We start from the raw sequence: 24,759 nt of genomic DNA, 5'->3' as shown, positions 1-24,759 counted from the left end.
CTAATAGGACAGATTTATATCCTGTCTGTATACATATTACGTATTGGATTACAAATAAACATAATATTAGAAACCTCATTTGGACTGAATTACAAATTTTACATCTGTATTTCAAAATATATGCCCTTTCTTATTCTTAATTTCCATATTTCAAAATATGTGGGTGATAAACACAGATGACTGTTTGAACTATGAGACCTACAGAAAAAACCAAATGTCCATATCGTAACAATTTTGGCATTTGGTGCTTTATGAATTAAATGTCTCAATGGGAAATTGAATGTTATATTATTTATACCTCATCTACCACTTTGCTATTCATGTTTTAACTTCCCTGAATTTTAGTTTCCTCACCTGTAAAATGGAAATTATAATATAAACTATGCAGGGTTAGAAGTAATGGGTTAGCTGTCCTCAAGACCCTTCTCCTAGTAGGTGTGGGTTCTTAAAGAAGAAAGAGATTTGGGGTCTTGCGGATTGCTAGATCATTTCACCTTATGATACACTAAATCACGCGAGTGTTAAAACCTATACATTAGTCTGAATCATAAAGCAATCTCTTACAAAGATTTTATCATCTTGGCACTGTAATAAACCACATTTCACTGATTTCAAAGTGCATTTTTTTTAACTCAGAATACTTCTTACAATTGATGATGTCAGACAAATATAACTAACATTGTTTTTCTTTCCCAAGGAGTTTTATAAATAAATATCATTTTCCAATTTAACACCCTCATCCTAGGAGAATTCATATGCCTTAGTTAATTACTATACTCATTAGCAGAAGAAGTAAGTTTTAGCATTTGTCTGGTCCATGGGCCTTATTTTCCTCTGATATACAGTATTCAATACATTCTCATGGTCAAGATAACAGAAACAGCTACCCACATGCATTTATAAAAGTCCTCAGTGCACAAATATCCTCAATCAGAGATTTCAAACTTCAGATACAGATGGTATAGGTCCCTACCAATAGGCCCACAATTCACATAAAATCAGAAAACCTCAGGGGAAGGGACTCTAAAACAAGTAATCAATACAAGGAAAGTCATTACCCAAACTTGAAGGGGCTTAACCAACTTGAGAAAACACCAAATTCGTGATTCAGATCTTCTGACACAGATTTTAAAATATGTTTAGAATGGAAACTCAGCTCAACTCCACTCTGATGCATGATACCCTTTAGAACATCCCGATGCCTGAAACACAATCAAGTAGGTAAATGCACACTATCCACAGCAAGAGGCAAACAAGGATTCTTAGTCTTTCCCTTGTTCCACGCACTTAGAGGTCAAAGAAACCTTGATTAAAACACCTCCCTTCCAGCATGCTAAGGCAGGGAGGAGGAGTAACAAGAGAAGCTGGGCAGGCTTCTTTCAAGGCCCTAAAGCCACTACAAAGATAGGGAATGGAAAGCACTTTTACCCTTTTATTTTGTGATCTAAAAGTTAGGAAACAATTTTTAAGAAGGCCAGCAAATCAGTTATTAATGTGAAGGTAAATATGTAAATAGAGATGGATTGTTCTTCAATGAATTAAACCACAAATGAAATGAAATTAAATCACAAATAAATGACAAATATTTTCAGTATACCACTGGCAGACTAAATAAACAAATGGGTTTGGTCAGCAGAACCAACCTTTAAAATAATTCCAAAACTACCATTTTACATGTTTCAAAATCATCTTCAGAGGAAGCACATTCCCAAATGAATTCCTGAATTTTCATGTCAGACATGACTATATACACTCAGAGCATAAGGGAGAGCTGCAAACACACTTGATTTGCAATTTGCATTTTTATCCAGGCAGCCAGGACTTAGTGGAATGAGGCTGGTTTAAATATTGTTTCTTTGGTATCCTGTATAGTTATCTTAAACAAAAAAAATGTCATTTTTTTTCTACTGAAAATAGAAATCTAAGCTCTCTAGGAGCAAACAAAATTGGATGCCGTATTTGGTGTTTCCTAACAATTGTAATACCTAATTTATACATCAAGGCAGGAAAGCCAAAGCAATAACTGGGAATGTAGGGAGCTCAGAGGTTATACAATTAGATGCAGCTGGGAGATTAGACATTTTTATAGTGATGCTTATCTGACTAGTCTCATTTCAGCCACCCATGGGTAAAAATTACTTTCTGAGTGAAGAGTCTTTACTTTGCTGATCCTTGAGGCACAGAACTTGGGGACTGGCTTGGAGGAGCAGGTATTTAGTTCCATGATCACTCTCTTATCACTGGCTAAGAACTCACCTAACCAGATTCTCCTGATGGCATCTTTCATATTCATAACCATAATTAATCTGTCTCCACTTGAGAAATTTCTGATTACAACATCTTCTGAGTTGCTTAGAACACAGTGTGTTTCACTGACAGCCACCCCTGGAAGGAGCTGTAATCAGTCTGAAGCTCTCAAGACTTGAAGACAGACCACCAGAGAATTAAGAGGTCTGGTAACAATTACTGATCTTTGTACAGGGGCTGGGTCATTGTATATCAATTAGACATAGGAACTCTTTGGAAGTATATAGCTTTAAATGTTAGTGAGGAAAGCTGTGTTTTGAATTTATGAAGTTAAGGCAAAAGACAGAAAAACTGCAGTGTAATCACTCAGGAGGCTCAAGTTTTCTGAAAAGGATCTTTCCTTTTCAGAAAAATGTGACATTTATATAGCAAGTATCACTGTATTTGACTCAAAATGGATCTTTCTTTTTAGTTGTTCATAATAGAGATTTTGGTCATAATGTTTGGCCAATTATCCAACTTAACTGTAAAATAAAATTATTAGATAATAAAATAAAAATTATTGTATTATAAAATAAGAATTTGGACAATAATTAGAAAATTTATTTACTATCTCTCAAAGCCTATTTTCCCAGGATCTGAAAAATATATTTAAAAGTTTTTAAAAAAATCTCTTGAGCAGGAATACTGTTTCTTATGGCCAGAATCATCTGCAGGAGAATGATGGGTCAGTGATGGGTGAAGCCACCCAGACCTCCCTACTTACAGAAGTTATGAACACCCTTCTAATAATTCTGAAGGACATATTCTTCTTTGCTGTTGCTTTGTAATACATAGTCTTATTGGGTGAAAAGGGAAAAAGTGGTTTGCAATAATGTAGCTGATATTTAAGAGTAACATGTTCTTCAAACCCATGTAATCACAGACCTGAATTCGAAGCTATGGCATGAAGATCAGTCATCCTGATAGACTATTGTCCTACCAAACATAGACAGACTAAATAATTGTTCTTGTGAAAGTCAAATAGTTGTTAATATTTTTTCTTTATTTTCTGTTTCTAGAACAAAGGAAGCTATTCTTATTAGATATTCTTCATCTATTAAAAAAAGAAATCAGTTCAAAACTATAGTCCTTTTGGCATACTTAACACTTGAGACTGTAAAGTAGATGGTGTGGATGTAAATTTGGGAGTGAGAATAAGGTGCTAAAAAGAGTTCTATTAGTCTAATATGACTTGCTTTAGTATTCCTTCACTGCCCTGTACTATCTTTACTTTGTAAAGAAATAGAAGGAAAATTAATTTCCTCCACAGCTCCATTTTGGTTACTTATTTCATTTAATTTTTTAAAAAATTGAGGCAATGATTTTTTAGAAGAGCCTATTTTGCCAGACATAGAAGTGCTTTGCCTATTACATTACAGAAGAGAAGAGATGTGAAGTATTTTACTCTCTAGTGTTTGCTACTCACCTGTATTTTCTCCTCTGGACATTTTATTCCCTATTCATGCGAAAATTATTTTCTCTTGTGCTATCGCTGGACTTAGAACACAGAGGTATTTGTCTCTCAAATAATTTGAAGTGTCTATCAAAGTTGCCTATTCTTTCTTCCTTTAATTCAAAGATGCTTGATCCTCAAATCTGAAATTCATAGTCCTGGATATCCTACTGCATAAAGGGTTTACTCATTCCCTTGTTAAGTCTCCAATGTCTTCCTGATTAATTAAGCCTTTCATTATTATGGGTTTGGAAAACACCAAAGCAAGTTAGATAGAATTTCTGATGAACTTAACTATTATTACTTCTGTAAAATGGAAGTTACTGGTTTTTGATGGGAGGTTAAGAATTTCAAAGTTTTATGAGACACTTAGGTAGGGGAAGACAGTAAATATTTCAGCTGCCAAATCATCCTAAGATACCAACCACTTGTGTCACTGCCAAAAATCTGGTAATAAAAAAAGCTATAAGGAACTGCTCAAATAACTGTCATGTGGTGGAAATACAAACACCTGTAGACTTTGCTCTATAACAAGATGTGTAGCCATTACTCAGAGAGTTTAAATATACACTAAATTATTTTAACTTATATTTTTGTTAAAAAAGTCATTCAAGCTAATATATTCATTAAGGAAAATATATAACCCTTTAGTAAATTAGTGGAAGAAGAAAAGTTTTTATTTCTACTACCCAAATGTAATCATGATCATTTTAGAGTGATCCTTCCAGCCTTTTTGACACTCATACTTTTTTGCCATATAAATATAAAAAATGAAAATTTAATAATATATGCAATAGTTTCCTAAAAACTGTTTTTGCTTTTCTAATCCAAATTTTTGCAAAACTCTAAAAGTCTTTTTGTTACAATTTTAATTAGTTAATAAGGATGCATTTTATGGCACACTGTAAATATTAGCAGGTTAAAGTAAAATTGTTACACAGTTTTTTCAGTGAATCCAATACAATAGTATTTTGATACCTAATATCATCATCCATTGAAAAAGTTTCATTATTCAGTGGAATGGAATTCCTTTATTTAATGAAAGTTTTATAAACCTTTTAGTTTTCTCCATGAATTCATATTCTTATTCCAATTTTGTTCTACAGGTCTTTTATACATTTGTAGAAATATATATCTACTGTAGTATATTTTTATACTTATGTCTTTTATTTATCAGTAGATTCTTCTCTATAACTAATATGTACATATACATTGAAATATAGATTTTCATTTTCTGTGACCATAAAGCTGAATTTTCTTTTAATTTTTAAGGATTTTTCATTTTAATTTCATTAATATACTGTTGTTCAAAGAATCACAAACATTAAAATTTAATGAACTCTAATTAAGCATTAAAAGTAAAATTATATTCATAATGAGTCTCTTAATGACACAAATGGACCTATAGTCTTTAATTCATGCTTCTACTGATGATGATTGTTTATTGAGATAATGAGACAAAATTCTTATCAAACTTTTCCATTTTTTGAAGGGCTTGCAAAATGCTATTCAATTCTTTGAACTCTTTCTAAAACTGTTTTGTAAATCACATCATGATGTATCAGCAAGAATTATTTTTATGCCAGGGATGATGGTGCATGTCTGTAATCCCAGCTACTCAGGAAGTTGACGCAGGAGGATCAGATCACATATTCAAGGCCAGCCTGGTCAACATAACAAAACCTAGTCTCAGAAAAATTATAATTTTTATGATTTACCTGTGAACAAGTTAAGTAAATCTTTAAAAAATATATTTTAAGACAAAGAAATGAAAATACTCTTATTTATAGAGGTTAATTGCCCTGAAAAAAAGATTGCTACTCTATTAAAGTCATTTCCTTTCCCAAAGTCAATATTGTCAATAATTTATATTTTAGGGAGTCCCATATATTTTTACAGAGTAGGAAGATTCACCATATTAAAATTCAGGAGAGGACAGGAGTTGGTCTCTTCCTTTGTGATGTTTGAAAGGGAGACCCTGATTGAAGGCAGGAGTCCTCAGGGCGTATTCATATTACATGGTATATATGAGAGTCTAAGGTCTACAATATGACATGCTTAAAACTGTTTAAGTACCTATGGATTTTTAATATCATTGTATATTACTGTATAAAGACTGATACACATAATTCTTCCTCCCAATGACTTTGCCCCCAGCTTAACATAACATTATATTTTCATGTTACAATATACCCTTTATAAATAATTTAGTGACTTTGTCTATTAACTGAATTCCCATATTATAGTTTATGCATCCTTATATAATGGAAAATGTTTTCAATTTTATTTATTATGAATAATAAAAATAAAAACAATCTCATACAAAAAGATCCCTCCCTCACCTTCAAATTGAGAATTTATCTTAGTATAAATTTATTGAGTGGAATTTCTGAGACATATGATACTTTAAAACTTATAGTAAACATACCAATATATTTTCAAATTTCAAATTTGCACTAATTTATACCAGCAGTATTAATCATTGCTTTGCAGTATTGTTTCCTGTTTCATTTTAATTGGGTATAATTACATTCACACAGATCTTAATTGTATGGTTCAATAAATCTTGACAATGACCCCAATTGAGACATAGAGTACTGCCATAACTCTAGAGTGTCTTCATTACCATCACAAAACAAACACTTCTATTACTGTAGATTAATTGTATCTATCTTTGAGCTTCACAGAAGTGGAATTACAGAATATGCTTTCTTTGGGGCCTGCCTCTTTTCACTCAACATGTTTGTGAGGCTTAACCATGCTATTGAATGTGTCAATGAGTAATATTCCATTGCATAAACGTAATTGTGTGTCCATTCTATTATTAATGGATGTCTGGATTATCTCCAATATTTTGTTATTCCAATTAAGCTGATATCTGACTATACTTTAAGTTGATTTTCCTACAAATACCATTAAAGCAATTGCTTAATAGAGAGTTCTCTATAACACTTATTCACATATAGAAGACTTTCCAGTTCAAAAGGTCCATTATCTGGCCATTATGATTCTCAATGGCTTAATTATTCCAAAAGCAACCCAATTCAATAAGCTTTTCTATACAAAGAACTGGAGGTAATTTTTCAGGCTTAGAATAAGTCCTTACTCTGAAACCAGTGGGTACTTCCAAAGAAAGCATAGAAGATATGGCCCTCATGATTCTAAAAATTCACTTCCAGAGACCAAACACCAAAAAATCTCACGGTCATGTGTGGTTAGGAATGGTGTTATGTGAACATTACCTCCCCCAAGAATCTGGGGTGCTGCCAGCAATAGAATGACTAATCTGTGACACTGGTAGTCACTTTTAGTAATGGACTTTCCCAGCACTAACCAGGCAATAATGTTAATATTAAAAAGTACCCTTATGAATGGAACTTCTTGTGAAGTCAAACTTCCCTGGGGAGTGGAACATGATTGGACAAAGAGAATTCTGCTTAATAGCTTCTAGGTCTGGAGTCCCAGTATTCTCAGACTGGATGCTGGATGAAAAACATCAGATGTGGCTGCTGGGTGGCAGAATTCAAAGAAAGAATTCTCACTTGGACACAAAACCAAGTTCTTAGGATATAAAAAAAAAAATTAAAGAGAACCTCATCTATGCTTTGTTTGGGGACCCACAGAAAAGTTTGTTTGAGTAGGCCCTGGTCCGGTGAGAGCCATGAACTCACCAGTCTGAGGCTGTGTGAACAACAGGCTTATGATTCCTGCTCATGATTCTCCTCCTTATGACAAAGGACACAAAAGACAAAGACAAACTAAATCAAAGACTCTTTTGGGGAGAGAAGAAATCAGAAAACAAGAGTTTTCATGAAAAAAAAAATCATGCAATGATTTGCTCCTGATATGAATTTGGAAAGGAAGAAATAAAGAAAAATATAGCTTCTATTATCAACCAAGCACTGTAGGGTGAGACATGACCTTGGTTTAAAAACAAATCTTATACTGTCTTTGTTAGCTTTTTGTCATTTGCCCCCCAGGATCTCATATCCAAGCTCTGGAGCAAGTCATTTGGGCACCAGAAACTGTAGGGGCTGTGAGGGTCACAGCCAATATGCTTATAATAAAGGACAGGTTAAAAAAGAGAAACATAACAAATACACTTAATTTTAATGCAACATGGGAGTCTTGAGAAATGAAGATTCCAAGACCCATGGAAAACTATTTTTATAGCTGAACTCGATGAATGGGCATCTGTAGGGCGGTGGTTGGATAAAAGGGTATGGTGTAATCGTAATAGACTGAAGAGGGGAAATCCAGCAAGGTTGGTCTGTCCAGATTCTTCCTGGTCTCTCTGTATAGCATTCTTTTCTTTAAAGTAAAGGTTAGAATTCCTCTGGAATGATAGTCTTCAGGAAGGGAGAGGGAGAGAGCAACCTTTTCAGCTTTTATGACTTGCTTTGCAGGACAGGTGTTCTAGTTTCTATGACCTGCCTTAGGAAGGAATAATTCTGGTTTCTGAATTGCTTCAGGGAGGAAAAAGGGTAAGAAGTAGAGGAACAGGAAGTTAGAGAGGCTTTGCTTCTGAGTTTGCTTCTGAAGCACTCCAAGCACCTTTGGTTTATAGTATGCACCTGCCAGAGCTTCATACTTTGGGGTATTTTTTTCTGGGCCCCATTACTGTCAATCTTGATAGATAACAATATCTAACTTGGAAATTAAATTTCCTTTACTTTTGTGAGTTTTTCTTCATGTATTCTGAATTTCTATAATTAGATGTGTACACATGTAGGGTGTTTAGTCTTCTTGATGAATTGACTTTTCTTTTCCAGATGAATTAACATTATGAAATATTTCTCTCTCTCTGATAGTCTTGAAGACTATCTCATGTGATATAAACATACTAGATTTCTTATGCTTGCTGTTTACATGGCTTACTTCTTTATTTCCTTTACTTTCAACACATTTCTATTCATCAAGTGAGCTGCTTGTTGAAAGCAGAAAGCTGGGCTTTGCATTTTTTTTATATAGTCTGATGATTTCTTTCTTTTAAATTTCAATTACTATTGCTGTCTCTCCAGTCCAGTATCACATCCTTAATACTGGCACCATACCGAGCTCTTATCTTTTGTTCTGTTCTATGCACAGCTGGGAAAATAATGATGTGATCTTATCTGCAGAATGAAAACAAGCTGAATAAATTGCTGTCAGAAGCTTTCTGCTAGTATGTCACTGGAGATATGCATAGTTCAAGTATCTTTTCTGTCTACTGGGAACAGTGTTTACTAATACCTGAATGTGGGAAATTGCTAAAATATAGTTAATTAAGCCAAGAAATGAAAAAAATTATCCAAACTGCCTAGACTTCTGTTATTTAATGTGCATTCCCTTCCTTCCTTTTTTCCTTCTTCCTTTCATTAATTCCTTTTTTCTTCCTTCCTTCTTTTTTGCTCTCCCTCTCTCAGCCCCCCTTTCTTCCTTTTCCTCTCTTTCTTTCTTTCTTTTTTTTTTGGTATGGGGAGGGGGCCTTCTTAGTTTCTTGTTTGACCTGTTTATAATATTATAGGCAATATTGATTCATTATGTTTGGATGTTTTGCCATTTTTTCCAAATAATTATCTCTTATGTAATTGTTTTACATCTGCTATATACTCTCTCGTCCTAAGGATAAATAAGAAACAAAACAGTATGCAGTCACAGATGATAAGGAAAATTTGTTTCCATAGCTCTAATATAATACATGGCTTCCTCTCACATATTCATATAATTTTATTTTAAAATTTTTATTAACATAGATTAATTGCACAAGAGTTTCATTGTGATGTCTACATCCATTCATATAATGTACTTTGATCAAATTCACTTGTCTATATTACTCTTTCATGGTTCCCTTATCTCCTCCCCCTTCCTTTTAAACAGTCTTTAGTGAGATTATTATGCTACTTTCATACATATATAAAATGTTCTGCTATCATATTCACTCCTGATCACCCTTTCATTTGCCCCTCTCCTCTCCCACTGGTCCCCTCCCCAACAGCCCTCCTTTTACCATTATATATATATTATATATATAATCATATATATATATATGATTTTCATAGTAATTTTTCACAACTTTCTAGGACCATGAAAAAGTTACACCTGTTACATCTTATTGTGAATTTTTTTTGGCTTTGTTTTAAAGTCTTTTACTTGCTTGTCAGGTAACCTGCATACAAAGGATGTTTGTATTTTTCTGAGCCCTATCTTGTTTTCAATTTTACCACTGATAAGAAGCATATAATCAAATCTGTTAAGATAAAATTGGTCCTTGGATCTAATAATCTAATAAGGTACACTGTGCTCAAGTTTCCTAATGTCTGTGTTATTTTGAGGAACTTTATAATAACAGTTAATATTTCAAAAATAACATTACAAGAGTGGAAAAAACATTGAGCATAATAGATCTTGCCTAAATTCTAAATTGACATTTACTAGTTGTGGAAAATAATAATTAAAATGCTTAAGAGTGTATATGCTTAAAGCAGGATATAAAAAATCCTGCTGGAGGGAGAGGATGGAAACGGTGGGAGCGGGGGAGGTGTGGGGAGAGGGGTAAAAGAGTGAATACAGTATATAAAGTGTGTATGTATATATGTAAAGGCAAAAATGATACTTGTTGAAACTATTCCAGGAATCTGGAGGGAGGAGGAGATAAAGGAAAGTGCCATGTGGAGGACATGAATTCAAGTATGACATATTTGATACATTGTAAGAACCTTGTAAATGCCACAATGTACTCCAACCCAGCACAACAATAAAGGGAAAAAAGTTATTGATTATGTAGACAGAACACTCTATATTGTCAAAAAATGGAAATTATTGGTAAAGTAATAAAAAATAGAAATTAAAAAAATTTAGACAGGATCTTGCTAGGTAGCCCAGGCTGCCTTAGCTTGTACATAACCAGTCTGGTCTTGAACTCATGATCCTCCTTTTTTTGCCTCCCAAGTGCTGGAATTACAGACATGCACTCTTTCATGATCCTATTTGAAAGAAAGTGTTAGTACAAAATATACTCCTATTTTTCATAATTCAGTTGAGAGAATTTTGCCATACTCAGAATGAAGAAGGCTAGAAGACACAAGAAAAGAACATTACAAACACAATGTAAAAGATGGTTCTTGCCTTTAAGAAGCCTGCACACTAGTTGGAATCACTGAATAATAAAAGAAATGTTATAGTGATATCTAACATTTATTGGGATCCAAGCATTACTATATGCTTCATTGATATTATTTGTCATCTTATTTATCTTACAGTATAAAGTAACCTTATTAGGATCCTAATACTGATAAGGAAATGTAATTTCATGGATTTTAAACTTATAGATCACTGAATTATGGTTCTGAAAGTCTGAGAAATTGTTGAGTCTAATCCCTTCATTTTGTAAATGAGAAATTAAAGCTTGTCAGAACAAAAAAAATTGACTAGCAAGGATCACACAACCAATAATAATAGCATAATATCCAATGCTTATTAAATGTCTACTGTGTTTCACTGGAAACACAGTTCTGCTTCATGAAGTTAAGAATTTTGAGAGCTACATTCTCATAGCTACTGTAAGCTCTGGAAGAAAGAATGAGAATTTTAAGTCAAAACTTTTCACAAAGATTTCATCATAACTTCTTTACCATTGAGCAAACTGAGATTCATCGACAGCTATATGTGGATATGGGTCTTTCTATGCTTTCCAAACCAAAGGATGTTAGAGCTTCCTGAAGGGGTCTGTACCTGCATATTCTTCCCAATTCTCACCTCCACATCTTAACATATTGGAGGATTAGGATGTGGATTAATCAAGAAAGCTGTCCAGTCATTGCCATAAACTGCATTTGAGTGTCTGATAAGCCTGACAGTTCCTATAATGGGGCAATGAGAAGCATGGAATCAAGGTCTCTATTATTTCTAATAATCTTTTGGTGAGAAATAGGTACCCTTGATTTCATCATCAATTTCTTATGAGAGCTGTTTACAGATAATCCACATGTATTTGATGAAAAATATTTAAGTTTGATATAAAAATTGCAAAGACAATATTCACCCTTACTGCAGTAGCTACAGGGTAAAAATAGTGATTATAAAAAAGGGAGTTCTTTAAACAATGGGAGAATCTTATAAGTGGTCTCATTCCTGATGTTATCTTTTTCTTACCAAATTTAGGTGAGACTGTAGCAGCTGTTTCATCCACAGTGACAGAGAGTATCCATTTGAAGAAACTTTTGAAATGTAAAGTTCTGATTTGGGGGTACTTGCATCTTTTCAATCTTCCCTGAATTAAAAAAAATTTTTACATAGTGAATTCAGAAAGAAATAAATATCAAAGCAGTATTTCTCCCATGTTCCTTAGAAAATTTGAGTCAAAATATGTTTAACTTGTATCATTCCAATAATGAAATTATGAAGGCCAATAAAATTATAGAAAAGTAGATAAGTTAACAACTTGATTGCGAGACCTTACCAAGTCTTAACTATGATATTATAAGGTAAGACTTTCCAAGTAAATCATGTTTATGGCATTGATGCATGGTTTTTCAATAAAGTCATATGTGTAATATGTGCGTGTGTGTTTTAATATATTTGCATATAAGGCCTTTTTACAAATATCCAAGGGAGTCAGTTTTTAAGGGTATTAAGGGTATTAAATTCTGATTTAGAGTGATAAATCAATATGACCCAATATAGATTCTAATAATCTATATTGATATGATCTGGGTACCTAAGACCAAGGGTCTCATCTTTAAAGACTGAGAATCCTTACAAATTATAATATCTGCTCTTTTCATAGTTTAATATCTTTATAGACATTAGCATGAACCAGCATTAAGTTGACATATGAGAAGCCAATACTCCTCAGGGAGCTGTCATAGATACAGGTCAAAGAAATAATAGGACCCTTAGAGCATCATTAAGGAAAAAGCATCTCAATTAGGCATACTTTATAGTTATAGTAATTATAGATAATAGAATGAGGATTATATAGGGCAAAGTTGGTAAGCATACCCCTGGAGAGAGGTGCCTGAAAAGAAGTTGTTTGGATTGGGCCTGCCACTCCTTACAAAATGGAAAATGTAGAGACACTCCTCTTACCTGATGTGTCACCCTTCTATAACCAGATCCATTACACAGAGGATTAGAACAAAGTTATCTTATGGGCTCTATGTCAATGGCTGAAAAAGGCAACTTGTGATGACTAGTATATTTGTGTGCCACTCCCTGGGGTGAGATTCCAGTTCCTCTTACAAACATCATAGTGTGCTAGCTATGCATTCCTCTTCCTGTGCACCATTACAACCCCACAGTTCTCCAGCTTCTCCATTTCAGAAGAAAGCTGAATCTGCTCCATCCCAGGGAACCTAGGTTCACTTGCCAGTGAGGCCTCAAAATACCAATCACTTAGCAAAATACCAGAGCATCAAAATTGTAAGTACCTTGAGAGAGAAGACCAATTTTAAAAAAATCACTACTACCTCCACCATAAGATACAGTCCTGAATTAAAGATATTATAAACTCTCTAAGCTTACTGTCAGAGAGGAGCCAATGAGGCGAGATGAAATGAAATCAAGCAAGAAAGATATGAAACAAATCAGAGTCAGTTTGGCATAGTCATTAAGATTAAATGTAATCATTTACTCCTCATCTATCCATTTGTGTGGCAAACATTTATAAAACCCTCCATGCTAGGTCTTGAAGAAAGAGAAATGAAAATAAAATGACTTCTCAAGGAGTCCTGGCAGTCTAGTAGTTTTGTAAACTGCGGAACGCATATACACTACTTGTAATGACAATTAAAAAAAAAAACCATTTAAATTTGTTCATGGAATGAGTCCTGAACAATTCAGTATGTTACTTGCTAGAGTACAACCAAGAAGTATATTTTTCTGCTTTTTCCCACAGCAGTGTTCTAAAAAGATTACACCAAATTTTATTTTGAAGAATTCCTCTTTGATGACAAATACATTAACATTTCCTTTCCTAGGCAGACTGCAAATGTGGCAGCTTTTAGCAGCAGCATACTGGATGCTTCTCCTTGGAACTATATATGGTAATAAGAAAGGAACCAGCACAAATCCTGAAGCTAATATGAATATTGTAAGTCATTCATTGAAAAAAACCCACCAAGATAAGGCGTTATCAATTTGTCTTCAGCTTAGAAGCAATCGGTGTGCCTGTCTAGTTTCCAACAGTTCCTCCCATGATGAATCTGTACTTTCTCTCCTGTTCCTTCATCTGCCTAACTAATCCAAGAGTTGAAAGATCTGGCCCAAATTGGAGCAGTAATAAACCATCTCTTGGTGGTTAGAGCTACCATCTAACGATGGCTTTCTGAGTTCATAAGTTAATATTGGTGATCCATGTAGAATCTACTGGAGTTCATCCTGGGTCTTTTTTGAACTGTAATTTCTTTGATTTTGAGAGCTATGCTAGCATACTTTTTGATTTAATAACTCAGGCTTGGTTTCTGTTGCTTAAATTACAGGAATTCATTACCAGAAATGAAATGTAATAGTGCTGGAAAGGAGTAGGGGGACAAATAACAAATGTCCACTATATGCTTCATTCCAATGGAATGATAAATAGAAGAGTAGGTAGGCATTCAGTGCCATACACTCTGTCTCCAGAGTCTGAGCTCTTAGCCATTGCTCTGTGTAACCCCGTAACTTATGCATGTACCTGTGTGCCTGATATGAGCAGATGCATAATCTTGTGATGAGGGCTTATGCTCCAGAGCTAAACTTACTTTGTCATTTGTTAATTTTTAAATCTTTCTAGTGTATAATCTTGAATACATTATTAATCTTCCTGAACTTCAGCTTTCTCAATTCTAAATGTGTGCAATTCTATCTCAAAGGCCTTTTATAAGATCAATGAGAAAAGGCATGCATAGACCTAAGGGACACTAGTTCCTTGCTTCCTCCTTCATCTGTGGATGGGATAGCTTCTATTGACCTTTCTAAGTAATTCTATGTTCTTTCATACTTTTCTTTCTGCCTAAGAGGCTGACCTATAAAGATTAGATCAGCAAGATCCTTTGACCTTTGGTTTTCAGATCCATTAGAGCCAATGGAAATCTTTAGCAGAAGGTAGGAGGAAAGGGAGGAGAGTGAGATCAGAAGTTTTATTGTCCTGGCTCTTTCCTTATGAAGGCAAACTCAATAAACCATCTCCCTTAATGTGATCCTCTCTGCTTCACTTTCTTTTTCTGGATTCTGATAGCAACTTCCTTCTATTTCCCTTACAGTCTAAATTGGTAACAGTTCAAGTGTTATCAGCCACAAGGTATTACACAATGCCCTGTGGTTTCTCTCATCAGATGATTTTATAAATTTTTGCTGAAATATTTTGAGAATGAATTAGTGTGTATTGGTGATACTAAGCCAAAAGGCATAACCAGTGACTGTTCTGAGCAAAGTGGGATATAGAACATGCAATGCTTCTACTCTGCTTTACCCATGTCTTTCTACACAACCTGTTCTAGAAATTTTCCTCAAATTACACTAATTTTTCCTATTACGTACTGTCCCAACACATCAGCTGATACAAAACAAGATGTAATTGAAAGTACTACATTGCGACGCACGCATTAAAAATAACAGACTACATGACAAAGGTATCCATTTTTCTTCCCCCTTTTCAGAGTCAAATTATTTCTTACTGGGGTTATCCTTATGAAAATTATGATGTTGTGACAAAAGATGGTTATATCCTTGGAGTTTATAGGATACCTCATGGAAGAGAATACCCAAGGGAAACAGGTATGATTTGTTTTGCTAAGAAAGAAAAGTACCTAAAGTTGAGATGTCTAGATGTCTTTGTAGTAGCAGTGAAGCTTTTGTTCTGAAATAGATCATAGTCCCTTCCAGCAGGGTAACAAAGTCATCATCATCCCCCCTCTATTTAATTTATATAACTCTTTGGAATTTTAAATAATTTTCATATACACTGTTTGTTTGATATCTCCTTTCTTCCATGTCCTCACCACACAAATAAACATCAAAACAAAAGAAAACATCTTGTTCTATTGAGACCAGTGTAGTTTGGAAAATCAGAAACTTGGAAGTCATTCATGGAACCACATCCTCCCACACCTCCTATATGTGACCAATCACCAAGATCTATCAATTTTGAAATTTTCTCTCAGCTTGAATATATCTAAAATCCAAGTTGGGTATAATCTGTCCAATTACGATAATACTTTCTCACTGATAAGAATGCATTTAAAATCACTTCTCAGCCCTATAATGAGGGGAAAAGAGTGAACTATTTGGCAGAAACAGTTTCCTCATTTCTCTCACTTCTTAGCTGCTTTTCTTCTTTGCCATGTTGAAGAAGAAAACTTCTCAATATCAAAAGCATTAAAGAAAAGTCTAGATGTTTAAAACAAGAGATATTTAATGGTATTGCTGACTTTATAGATCCAACCATTTCCCAAAATAACTCCATTACTCAGGAGTGTATTTTAAATCTTTAAATGTTTTAAGTCTCCCTGAACCTTCCTTCATCATTTCCGCTACATAGCTGCCAAAATGTACCATGGAAATCTTCACAATGAGAAGCTACATAAGGATTCAGATCAGGCATGGACTGTGACTGCTACTTTACAGTATTTAACTTTGGCAGTTAGTAACACCTCTTCTCCAAAAGGTAGATTAATCAACACAGACTCATTTCTTATTTCCAGAAGGCTGAAGTTCAGTTAGCTACTCACTCCCAGGATGCTAATTTAGTCCCAACTTTTTCGTTTTTCTGTTTTTTACTTTTGGTGGTGGTAATGGGGATTGAAGTCAGGGCCTTGTGCTTACTAGGCCAAGAGCTCTACAACCTGAGCCAGGCTTCCAGCCCCAGACACAGCATCTTGAGGTATCAACACAAGTTGGTACAGATAGTTTGTATACAAATACAAATAGTTCATATATGAATAGTTTGTATAAATCAAAAACTATTTATGAAGGAAAGGAAAAGTCTAGTGACTTCTTTCCTCTCTTCTTTCTTTTTCAATTCCTCTTTGCCGATTCATTTTTTTTTTATTTCACTTTCTTAGTTAAAATGTTCAAAGTATACATTGGGAGTAGAGTTTTTTGATTAATAATTTTACCTTTTGTGAAATTCTACTTATCATCTTACATTTTTCTTTCTAACACTTCACATGAAGCAGTACCTATATAATCTAGCCTAATGCCTAGCATTCAGAAACATTAAACAAATGGTACTTTTGCTGTCATTTTTATTGTTTTGAGAAAACTTTAAAGATTTGTAATAAGATACTTCTGATGATATAAAATGTTCCAGATATAAATAATAGTAATGGAGCTAACATTTATTTTGCAACCAAATCTTTTATGTATTTTAGCTATCATTGAATTGGTATATCAATTGTTTGAAATAGCACTTATTATTATTTTTCTCCATTATACAGATAAGCTAACTAAAACATAAAGAAGTTAATACATAGCAAAATGGATTTTGAGTCAGAGCTATCTGACTCAAATACCATCATAACACATTATATAATCTCAATTTTATAAAAGAGAAAAATAAGACATAGAAAAGACAAATTACTTGTTCAAATAGTGTTCAGAAAACACTAGACCCTAGGTTTTCCTGGCACTAAATTTCATCTCTTAGCCTCTCTTCTGTAATACAGGAAATCAAGAGAGAGAATTTTTATGTAAACACTGAAGAAATCCTTGTCTGTGTTTTGCAGCTCCAAAGCCTGTTGTGTATCTGCAACATGGCTTAATTGCATCTGCCAGTAACTGGATCTGCAACCTGCCTAACAACAGCTTAGCTTTCCTTCTGGCAGATAATGGCTATGATGTGTGGTTGGGGAATAGCCGAGGAAACACCTGGTCCAGAAAACACCTGAAATTGTCACCCAAATCACCTGAATATTGGGCCTTTAGGTAAGGAAAAACTTGCTAATGGGTCAAGTGTGTACTTTGCTCATTTGTATGTATAAGCACCTGTTGATATTTCCCTTTCTGTACAAGCTCATCCAATGGGATCCACAAGGAAGAAGCAAATCTTTCCTCCTCCATCCTGGCTTTCTTTACAGACTCTGAAGAAATACCCTCATTATTGCGTTTGCTTGTTTTCAAGTTCCTACTTTTTTCCTGATATGGTGTATGTGTGTCCTAATCACAGAATGGTTAAATAGCAGAGGTTGCTGTCTGCTTTCCAAAGCCCTGACCTGCTTGATAACAGGGACAAACCATGTAGTTGCACAGGAGCTAAAAAACATGCCTTGGAGGTCACTACAGTCGTGTTCCTGCCTACTTTCTGGAAGCCATTTAGCATGTCCTAATTCCACACCCCAGAGGGATTGTGTCATTGCACTTTTGCAAACGACTAGATGATTCCCTAGGCGAGTGTTTTTCAAACTATAAACAGGATTAGAAGCACAAAAGCCATTTATAAATACGCAGATCACTAGTACTTGAAATTCTGATTTAGTGAAAGCTGGGCTGGGATCTGCAAATCTGTTTGTGTTTTTAGATAAGCATTCCAAATAGTTGTGGGTTTTTGTTGTTTTCAGAAGAGTTCGGTCAATCTATTATGGCATTAAATGAAATATAACTTGCCTTACAAGAAAATTATCAGTAGATCTTTACAAATCAAATATTTTTTAATTCTACTTTTCTAAAAGTGTGATCTCTTGCAATCAAGGTGAAATATTGAAAACTTGCTTAGATGTGTAATATTGCATTAACTCTAGTCTCATATTTAATGAAAGCATTGTATCTACTATTAATATGTTTAATATAGCAGGTCTATTGACATGTCTTTTCCAACTTTGTTTCATTGACAGTTTGGATGAGATGGCTAAATATGACCTTCCAGCCACAATCAATTTAATTATAGAGAAAACTGGACAGGAAAGACTCTACTACGTGGGCCACTCCCAGGGTACTACCATAGGTGTGCTTGGGGAAGATATGAACAGAGGGTGTCAGGGGATCTTCTTCCATATTTATGGAAGGGATCAGTATATCTTTCTCTCTCGAGTCTCAAGCTTGGAAAGTTTAACTGAAGCAAGGATGACAACAGGGGCTTTTCCAACACTGAATTTGGAGGTGTACAGGATGGAAATAGAGAAAATTATTCATTTATTATTTCTGTACCCAATAAACATTGTGAGCACCTGTGTTACATGCGGGGGAAGAAAAGATAAATATCATATACATTCTTACCTTGGAGATCACTAGTCTAGAGAGGGAAATCAAAAAGAAAGCACAAAATTATAAAGCTCTGTGATTTTTTGCTATAGTCAGTGTGATTTTCAGTTGCAGAGAGGCCCTGGAGTAGGCCAGATGTGGGTACAACCAACGTGGCTGTGCTGTTCAGTACCACAGACCCCCACTGTTCTCCGTTGTTCTCCCTGGAAACTTCAAATGTCTAAGACCATTATCATCCATGTATCACGAATGGTTGACTTTAATGTTCTTTCTACTGGAGATAATACCAAATAACACCTCGAATTTCATATATACACATACATAGCAAAGGATTTACAAAACTTTTACTTATGTGTTTGTGTGTGTGTGTATATATGAATTATCCTCTAAGCATTCTATTAGCCTCATTGACAGATTGAGAAAACCAAGACCCATAGGGGAAGTAACTAGTGAATGGGAAGTGCCTTGGGGATCATCATCACCCAGTGATCCTTGGAGTTTAACCAGACTTGCTCCACAGAGGATGTTTGAAACTCTTTTAACACTCTCTCCAGGGACAAGAAACTTAACTTTATTCTGAATTAGTCAATTTTGTCCTTGAGAAACTTAGAAATTCCTCCCCATAAATAGTACTTGCTCTGAGTAGTTTTGTGTTTTGTTTTGTTTTATGTGGCCACCTACACTATCATTTACAATGGAGAGATAATTATTTTAAATCTATGAACTAGTGTCTTCTTCCCTTTCAGCTTTTATAGCGTTCTCTACAAATCCAGAACTGGCTAAAAGGATTAAGATATTTTTTGCACTAGCTCCAGTTGTGACAGTAAAATACACCCACAGTCCTATCAAAAAATTAACCACTCTTTCCAGACAAACCATCAAGGTATGTGACCACCCCAAATTTAAATTTGCAATAACTTTAAGTATCTCTGTTTTCAAGGATTTCAAGAGAAGACAAATATCTGAGAATATAATTTGTATGCAAGGGATCCATATGGTTTTACTAATGGTATATAATCTTTTCATCAGGGTTCAGGGAACTCATTCTGATACCATTGCACCCTCTGTCCTCTGTCACTCCTCCATCACAGCTAAAGTGAGAGCTGATTTGATTGACAGATTTGAGTTTTATGAGAAACCTCCATAATAACTGTACCCATTTACATTCCCACTAACATTGTATAAAGGATACCCTTTTCCCCACATCCTCACCAGTTCTTGTTGTCTCTTGTCCTTTTGGTAATAGCTGCTCTAACTCGAGTGAAGTGCTTACTCATCATGGTTTTTCTTTTTTATTTCTGTGGCACTGGAATTTGAACTCAGGGCCTCATGCTTACTAGGCAGGCACTCTTACTGCTTGAGTCACTCCCCCAGCCTCATTATGGTTTTGATTCACATTTCCCTGATGATTAGTAATGTTGAACATTTTTCCATATACTTGTTGGCCATCTGTACTCTGTCCAAGAAACATCTAACTCTTTTTCCCATTGTTAATCAGATTTTTTTGCAATTGAGCTGAGTTCCTTATATATTCTCAATATTAATCCATTGTCAGATATGTAGTGTGCAAATATTTTCTCCCATTCTGTAGATCTTCTCTTCATTCTGTTGATTGTTTCCTTTGCTGTTCAGAAGCCATTTACTTTACTATAATCCCATTTCTCTCTTTCTGCCTTGTTTCCTAATCTTTTGGAGTCTTGTCTGAAAAAATCCTTCCCCATTCCAATGTTCTGAAATGTTTCCCTAACTTGTCTTCTAGCAGTTCCATAGTTGCAGTTCTTACATTTAAGCTTTAATTTGTGGAAGTTTCAATTTTGTACATGTGGACATCCGATTTTCACAGTGGCATTTATTGAAGAGAATTTCCTTTCTCCAATGTGTGCTGTCAGCACATTTGTTGAAGATCAGTAGGCTATAGCCTTGTGGGTTTACTTCCAGGCTCTCTGTTCTATCTCATTGGTCTATGTGTCTGTTTTTAGACCAACATCATGCAGCCTTGATTGCTAGAGCTTTGTAGCATTTTAGAGTCAAGTAGTATAATGCCTCAAGCTAGCCAAGCATGGTGGCATTTACATGTAATCCCAGCACTCAGGAGACAGAGGCAGGAGAAGTTCAAAGTCAGCCTGGCAAGAACCTGTTCCAAATATGTATTAATTAATTGATTAATGTTGCCTTCTACTTTGTTCTTTTTGCACAAGATTGTTTTTGCTATTCAGGGTTGTTTACAGCTCTGTATGAATTGCAGTATTTTTTCTAGTACTGTGAAGAATAGCACTGGTATTTTGATAAGAATTGCTTTTAAATCCATAGACCACTTTATATAGTATGAATATCATAACAATATTGATTCTTCCAAACTATTAATATGAAATGTCTTTCTTTTATATTTGTATGAGCATATATTAGTTGTACAGAGTTTTCATTGTGATATTTCCATACAAGCAGACAATGTAATTTAACCAAATTCACCCCATTTATTACTCTTTCGTATCCCCTTCCCCTCTCTTTAAAATATTTGATTATTCAATTTTCATACATGTGTATGAAGTACTTTGACCACATTCACTCCCCTTTACCTTCTCCTTTTGCCCTTCCCCCTCCCACTGCTTCCCACTCTCATGAATCCCTGTTCTACATTACAATCGTTTTTTTAGGCTATCCTGGGGAGTTGAACTCACAGCCTTGCTCTTGTTACACAAGTGCTCTACCACTTGAGTCACCCTGCCAGTCCTTTTTGGTTATTTTAGAGATAGTTGTTACTTGACGACCAGACTGGCCTGGACCACAGTCCTCCTATTTATGCTTCCCCATGTAGCTGGGGCGACAGACATATACTATTGCACCTCGCCATTTTTTGCCCAGACTGGCCTTTAATGGCAATTCTTCTAATCTCAATCTCCTGAGTAGCTAGGATTATAGGCTGCAAGCACCACACCTGGCCTTGTCATTCATTTTTTTAAGGACTAGATTCTATACATGTCATATTTTTCTTTCTTAATGTGGCTTATTTTGATTAATATTCATTTTCCTGAAAATGACATAATTTTGTTTTTCCTTATGTTTGAATAATACTCCAGTGTATGTGTGTGACATTTTCTTTAACCATTCATCAGTTGATGGTACCTAGGCTGATTCTATGTTCAGACTATCGTGAATAGTGCTGCTACAAACATGGATATACAAGTATCTTGACTATATGTTGACTAATATTCCTTTGAGCATATGCTCAGGAGTGATATAACAGGATTCTATTTTTAGTTTTTAAAGACTCTCCCTATTTATTTACATGATGGCTGCATTAATTTGAAAATGTCTTTTTTTAAATGTCCTCTTCAATTGCTTTCATCAGTGTTTTTTAGTTTTCATTCTATAGAGTTTTCACCGCTGGCTGAATTTATTCCAAAATATTTTTATAGCTACTGTAAATAGAATGATGTTGTTTTTTATCATATAATTTGCTATTGGCTTATAGAAATTTCTGATTTTTGCACATTTTTTATTTTGTACCCTGAAACTTTGTTGGATTCATTTTTTAGTTCCAATTACTTTACTATGCTCTCTTTGGGAGTTTTCTACATGTAAGAGCCTGTCATAAGCAAACAGTGACAAGTTGAACTTCTCATTTAAAATATATATGCCTTTTATTTTGTTGTCTTATCATTGCTCTGGCAAAGACTTCCATTGCTATGTTGAATAAAAGTGGTGAAAGTTAGCATCCTTGTCTTGTTCCATAGAAAGTTTTCAGTTTTCAGCTTTCCCCAAGATGTGGGCTTATTATATATGACCTTTGGCATGTTGAAGCACATTCATTCTATTCCTAGTTTGCTCAGACTATTTATCATGATTGATATTAACTTTTATCATTCATGATAAATCATTCACATTTTATTATTAATTTTTATCAAACACTTTTTATGCATCTATTGAGATCATCACATGGATTTTTTTCCTTCATTCTGTTGATCTGATGTATCATGTTTATCGATTTGTGTGTTAAAACATCCTTGCATATCTGGAATGAATTATATTTGGTCATACTTAATAATCTTTTTAATGTGTTGCTGGTTTGCTAGTGCTTTGTTAATGACTTTTCCATTTGTTCTTCTAATTTATTAGTTTCTTGGCATATAGTTATAACAATATGCAGTAGTCCTTGTATTTATGTGGTGTATGTTCCCTGATTTTATTTACATCTTCTTTTTTTTAATCAAGCTAAGAGTCTGTCAATTTTTATATCTTTTCAAAAGTAGGTTTAATCTTTTAAATTTTTAAGTCTCTATTTCACTTATTTCTGCTCTGATTTTTATTATTTTGCCTACTAATTTTGGGTTTCGATTAGTTCTTATTTTTGTAGTTCTTGGTACTGCAAAAAAAGTTCTTTATTTTTATTTTTTTTATTGCAATCTTTCTGCTTTTGTGATGTTGGTGATGACTGCAATAAACCTCCCTCATACTGCTTTTGCTGAATCCTATAGGTTTTGGTTTTTATTTATTGTTTCCACTATCACTTACTTCAAGAAATCTTTTAATTTCCTTCATAATTTCTTCCTTGCCTTGCTGGTTGCTCAGGAGTATGTTGTTTAATAATTATGTTTTTGCATAATTTCCAGTTTCCCTTTTATTGATTTCTAGTTTTATGGCATTATGTTCAGACAGGATTCTCAATATCATTTTAATTTCTTAAGGTTTATTGAGACTTATTTTGGGGGCTACCATATAATATATCTTGGAGAATCTTCTATGTCATATCTCTCTTTTCATTGATACTATCAGTTCTTTAATTTCCCTTTTGCTTCTATTGACTCAATTCACTAACGCACAGGCATAAGGGCTTGAGTCAGACAGATGTTGGGTCTGACTTCTGTTCTGCTTCTGTTTCCTGCCCTCTCTGATTGTGGGCAAGATATTTAACCATTTAAACTTCAGTTTCCCAATTATAAAATGGGCAGAATTTGTCAAATTGGAATACTCTTTGAGGCATATTTAAGCATCACACCTGAGCTATAGCAGATGCTCAGTAAATGTTTGGGAGTATCATTGATTGTGTTGTGTTTGTCTTACATCCAAAGCCACAGCACTTTGTGTTACAGGTCTCTTGTTTGCCTATTGTTCTCCCGCCAGACTCTGTTCTCCCCCAGAGCACTTACACCTTTGTGTTTTGGTCTCTCTGCTTTCTTTCTGATCTATAACTAACCTTGAACATTTATTTTTTTCACTTTCTCTGTGATAACTCAGGATTGTTATTTCTGTCTTCATTTCTTAAAATAAGAATCTAAACAACCTGTGTCAAATCACCCAGCTAATGGGTAGCAAATCCAGAACTTGAACTCAAATCTGATTCAAGGTCAGTGGCTTTGTTTAGAAGTAATGGTTTCTCCACTTTTTCAATGCAAACCTGAAGAAGCCAGCCTGTATCTGCATGTGCTCAACTCCAAGGTATCCAATTCAGGAGTCTGTAGAAAGCTGAGTCCAGATCACATTTTGCTTGGTAAGCCATGTTTCCTGGCATGGGACCATGTCTCCTAAAACAGAGTCTCATTACTAATTTTTACAACAAAAATATTAAAGGAGTTACTAGAGGAAGACTGTCTCCATCCCATATTATGTGACAAACATGCCCCCTCCAGAGTCAAACTGGAATTACACCTTCAAGTTATCATGTTTGCCATCCTGTAGGCAGGCATTATACTTTCTCCTAACCCACATTACTCCCATCTCTTTTAGGTTAGGGTAGAGAAGCAATTATATATTCTTGCATAAATAAACACTAGTGGATGTAGAAGTAGAATAAATTTAGAGACTATTATACTAATTCACCCTGCATTTGGGAAGGCTGGCTATCAAAACAGAATAAGGAATAA

At 34.6% G+C, this 24,759-nt stretch overlaps 1 protein-coding gene across 6 annotated transcripts in view; it reads left to right on the top strand.

The window, feature by feature from the left end:
• Positions 1-2,326: 2,326 nt before the first annotated feature.
• The window catches only part of Lipk (lipase family member K), a 43,085-nt gene continuing 20,652 nt past the window's right edge, over positions 2,327-24,759 (top strand). For 2 of the 6 annotated variants that reach the window (XM_074078826.1, XM_074078821.1), the window contains exons 1-6: positions 2,344-2,451; positions 13,702-13,814; positions 15,361-15,478; positions 17,428-17,626; positions 18,532-18,641; positions 19,645-19,781. In XM_074078826.1, coding sequence (XP_073934927.1) covers positions 13,713-13,814; positions 15,361-15,478; positions 17,428-17,626; positions 18,532-18,641; positions 19,645-19,781 — 666 coding nt within the window. In that variant the 5' untranslated portion in view covers positions 2,344-2,451; positions 13,702-13,712. Of the gene's footprint in view, positions 2,452-11,884; positions 11,951-13,701; positions 13,815-15,360; positions 15,479-17,427; positions 17,627-18,531; positions 18,642-19,644; positions 19,782-24,759 lie in introns of all 6 variants that reach the window. The other 4 variants (XM_074078824.1, XM_074078823.1, XM_074078822.1 and 1 more) reach the window with 4 other exon arrangements.

This window comes from Castor canadensis, chromosome 7 (assembly GCF_047511655.1).
Source record: "Castor canadensis chromosome 7, mCasCan1.hap1v2, whole genome shotgun sequence".
Classification (NCBI taxonomy): Eukaryota; Metazoa; Chordata; class Mammalia; order Rodentia; family Castoridae; genus Castor; species Castor canadensis.
The sequence above is the reverse complement of the archived record's forward strand: the minus strand, read 5'-3'. Positions and strand labels throughout refer to the sequence as shown.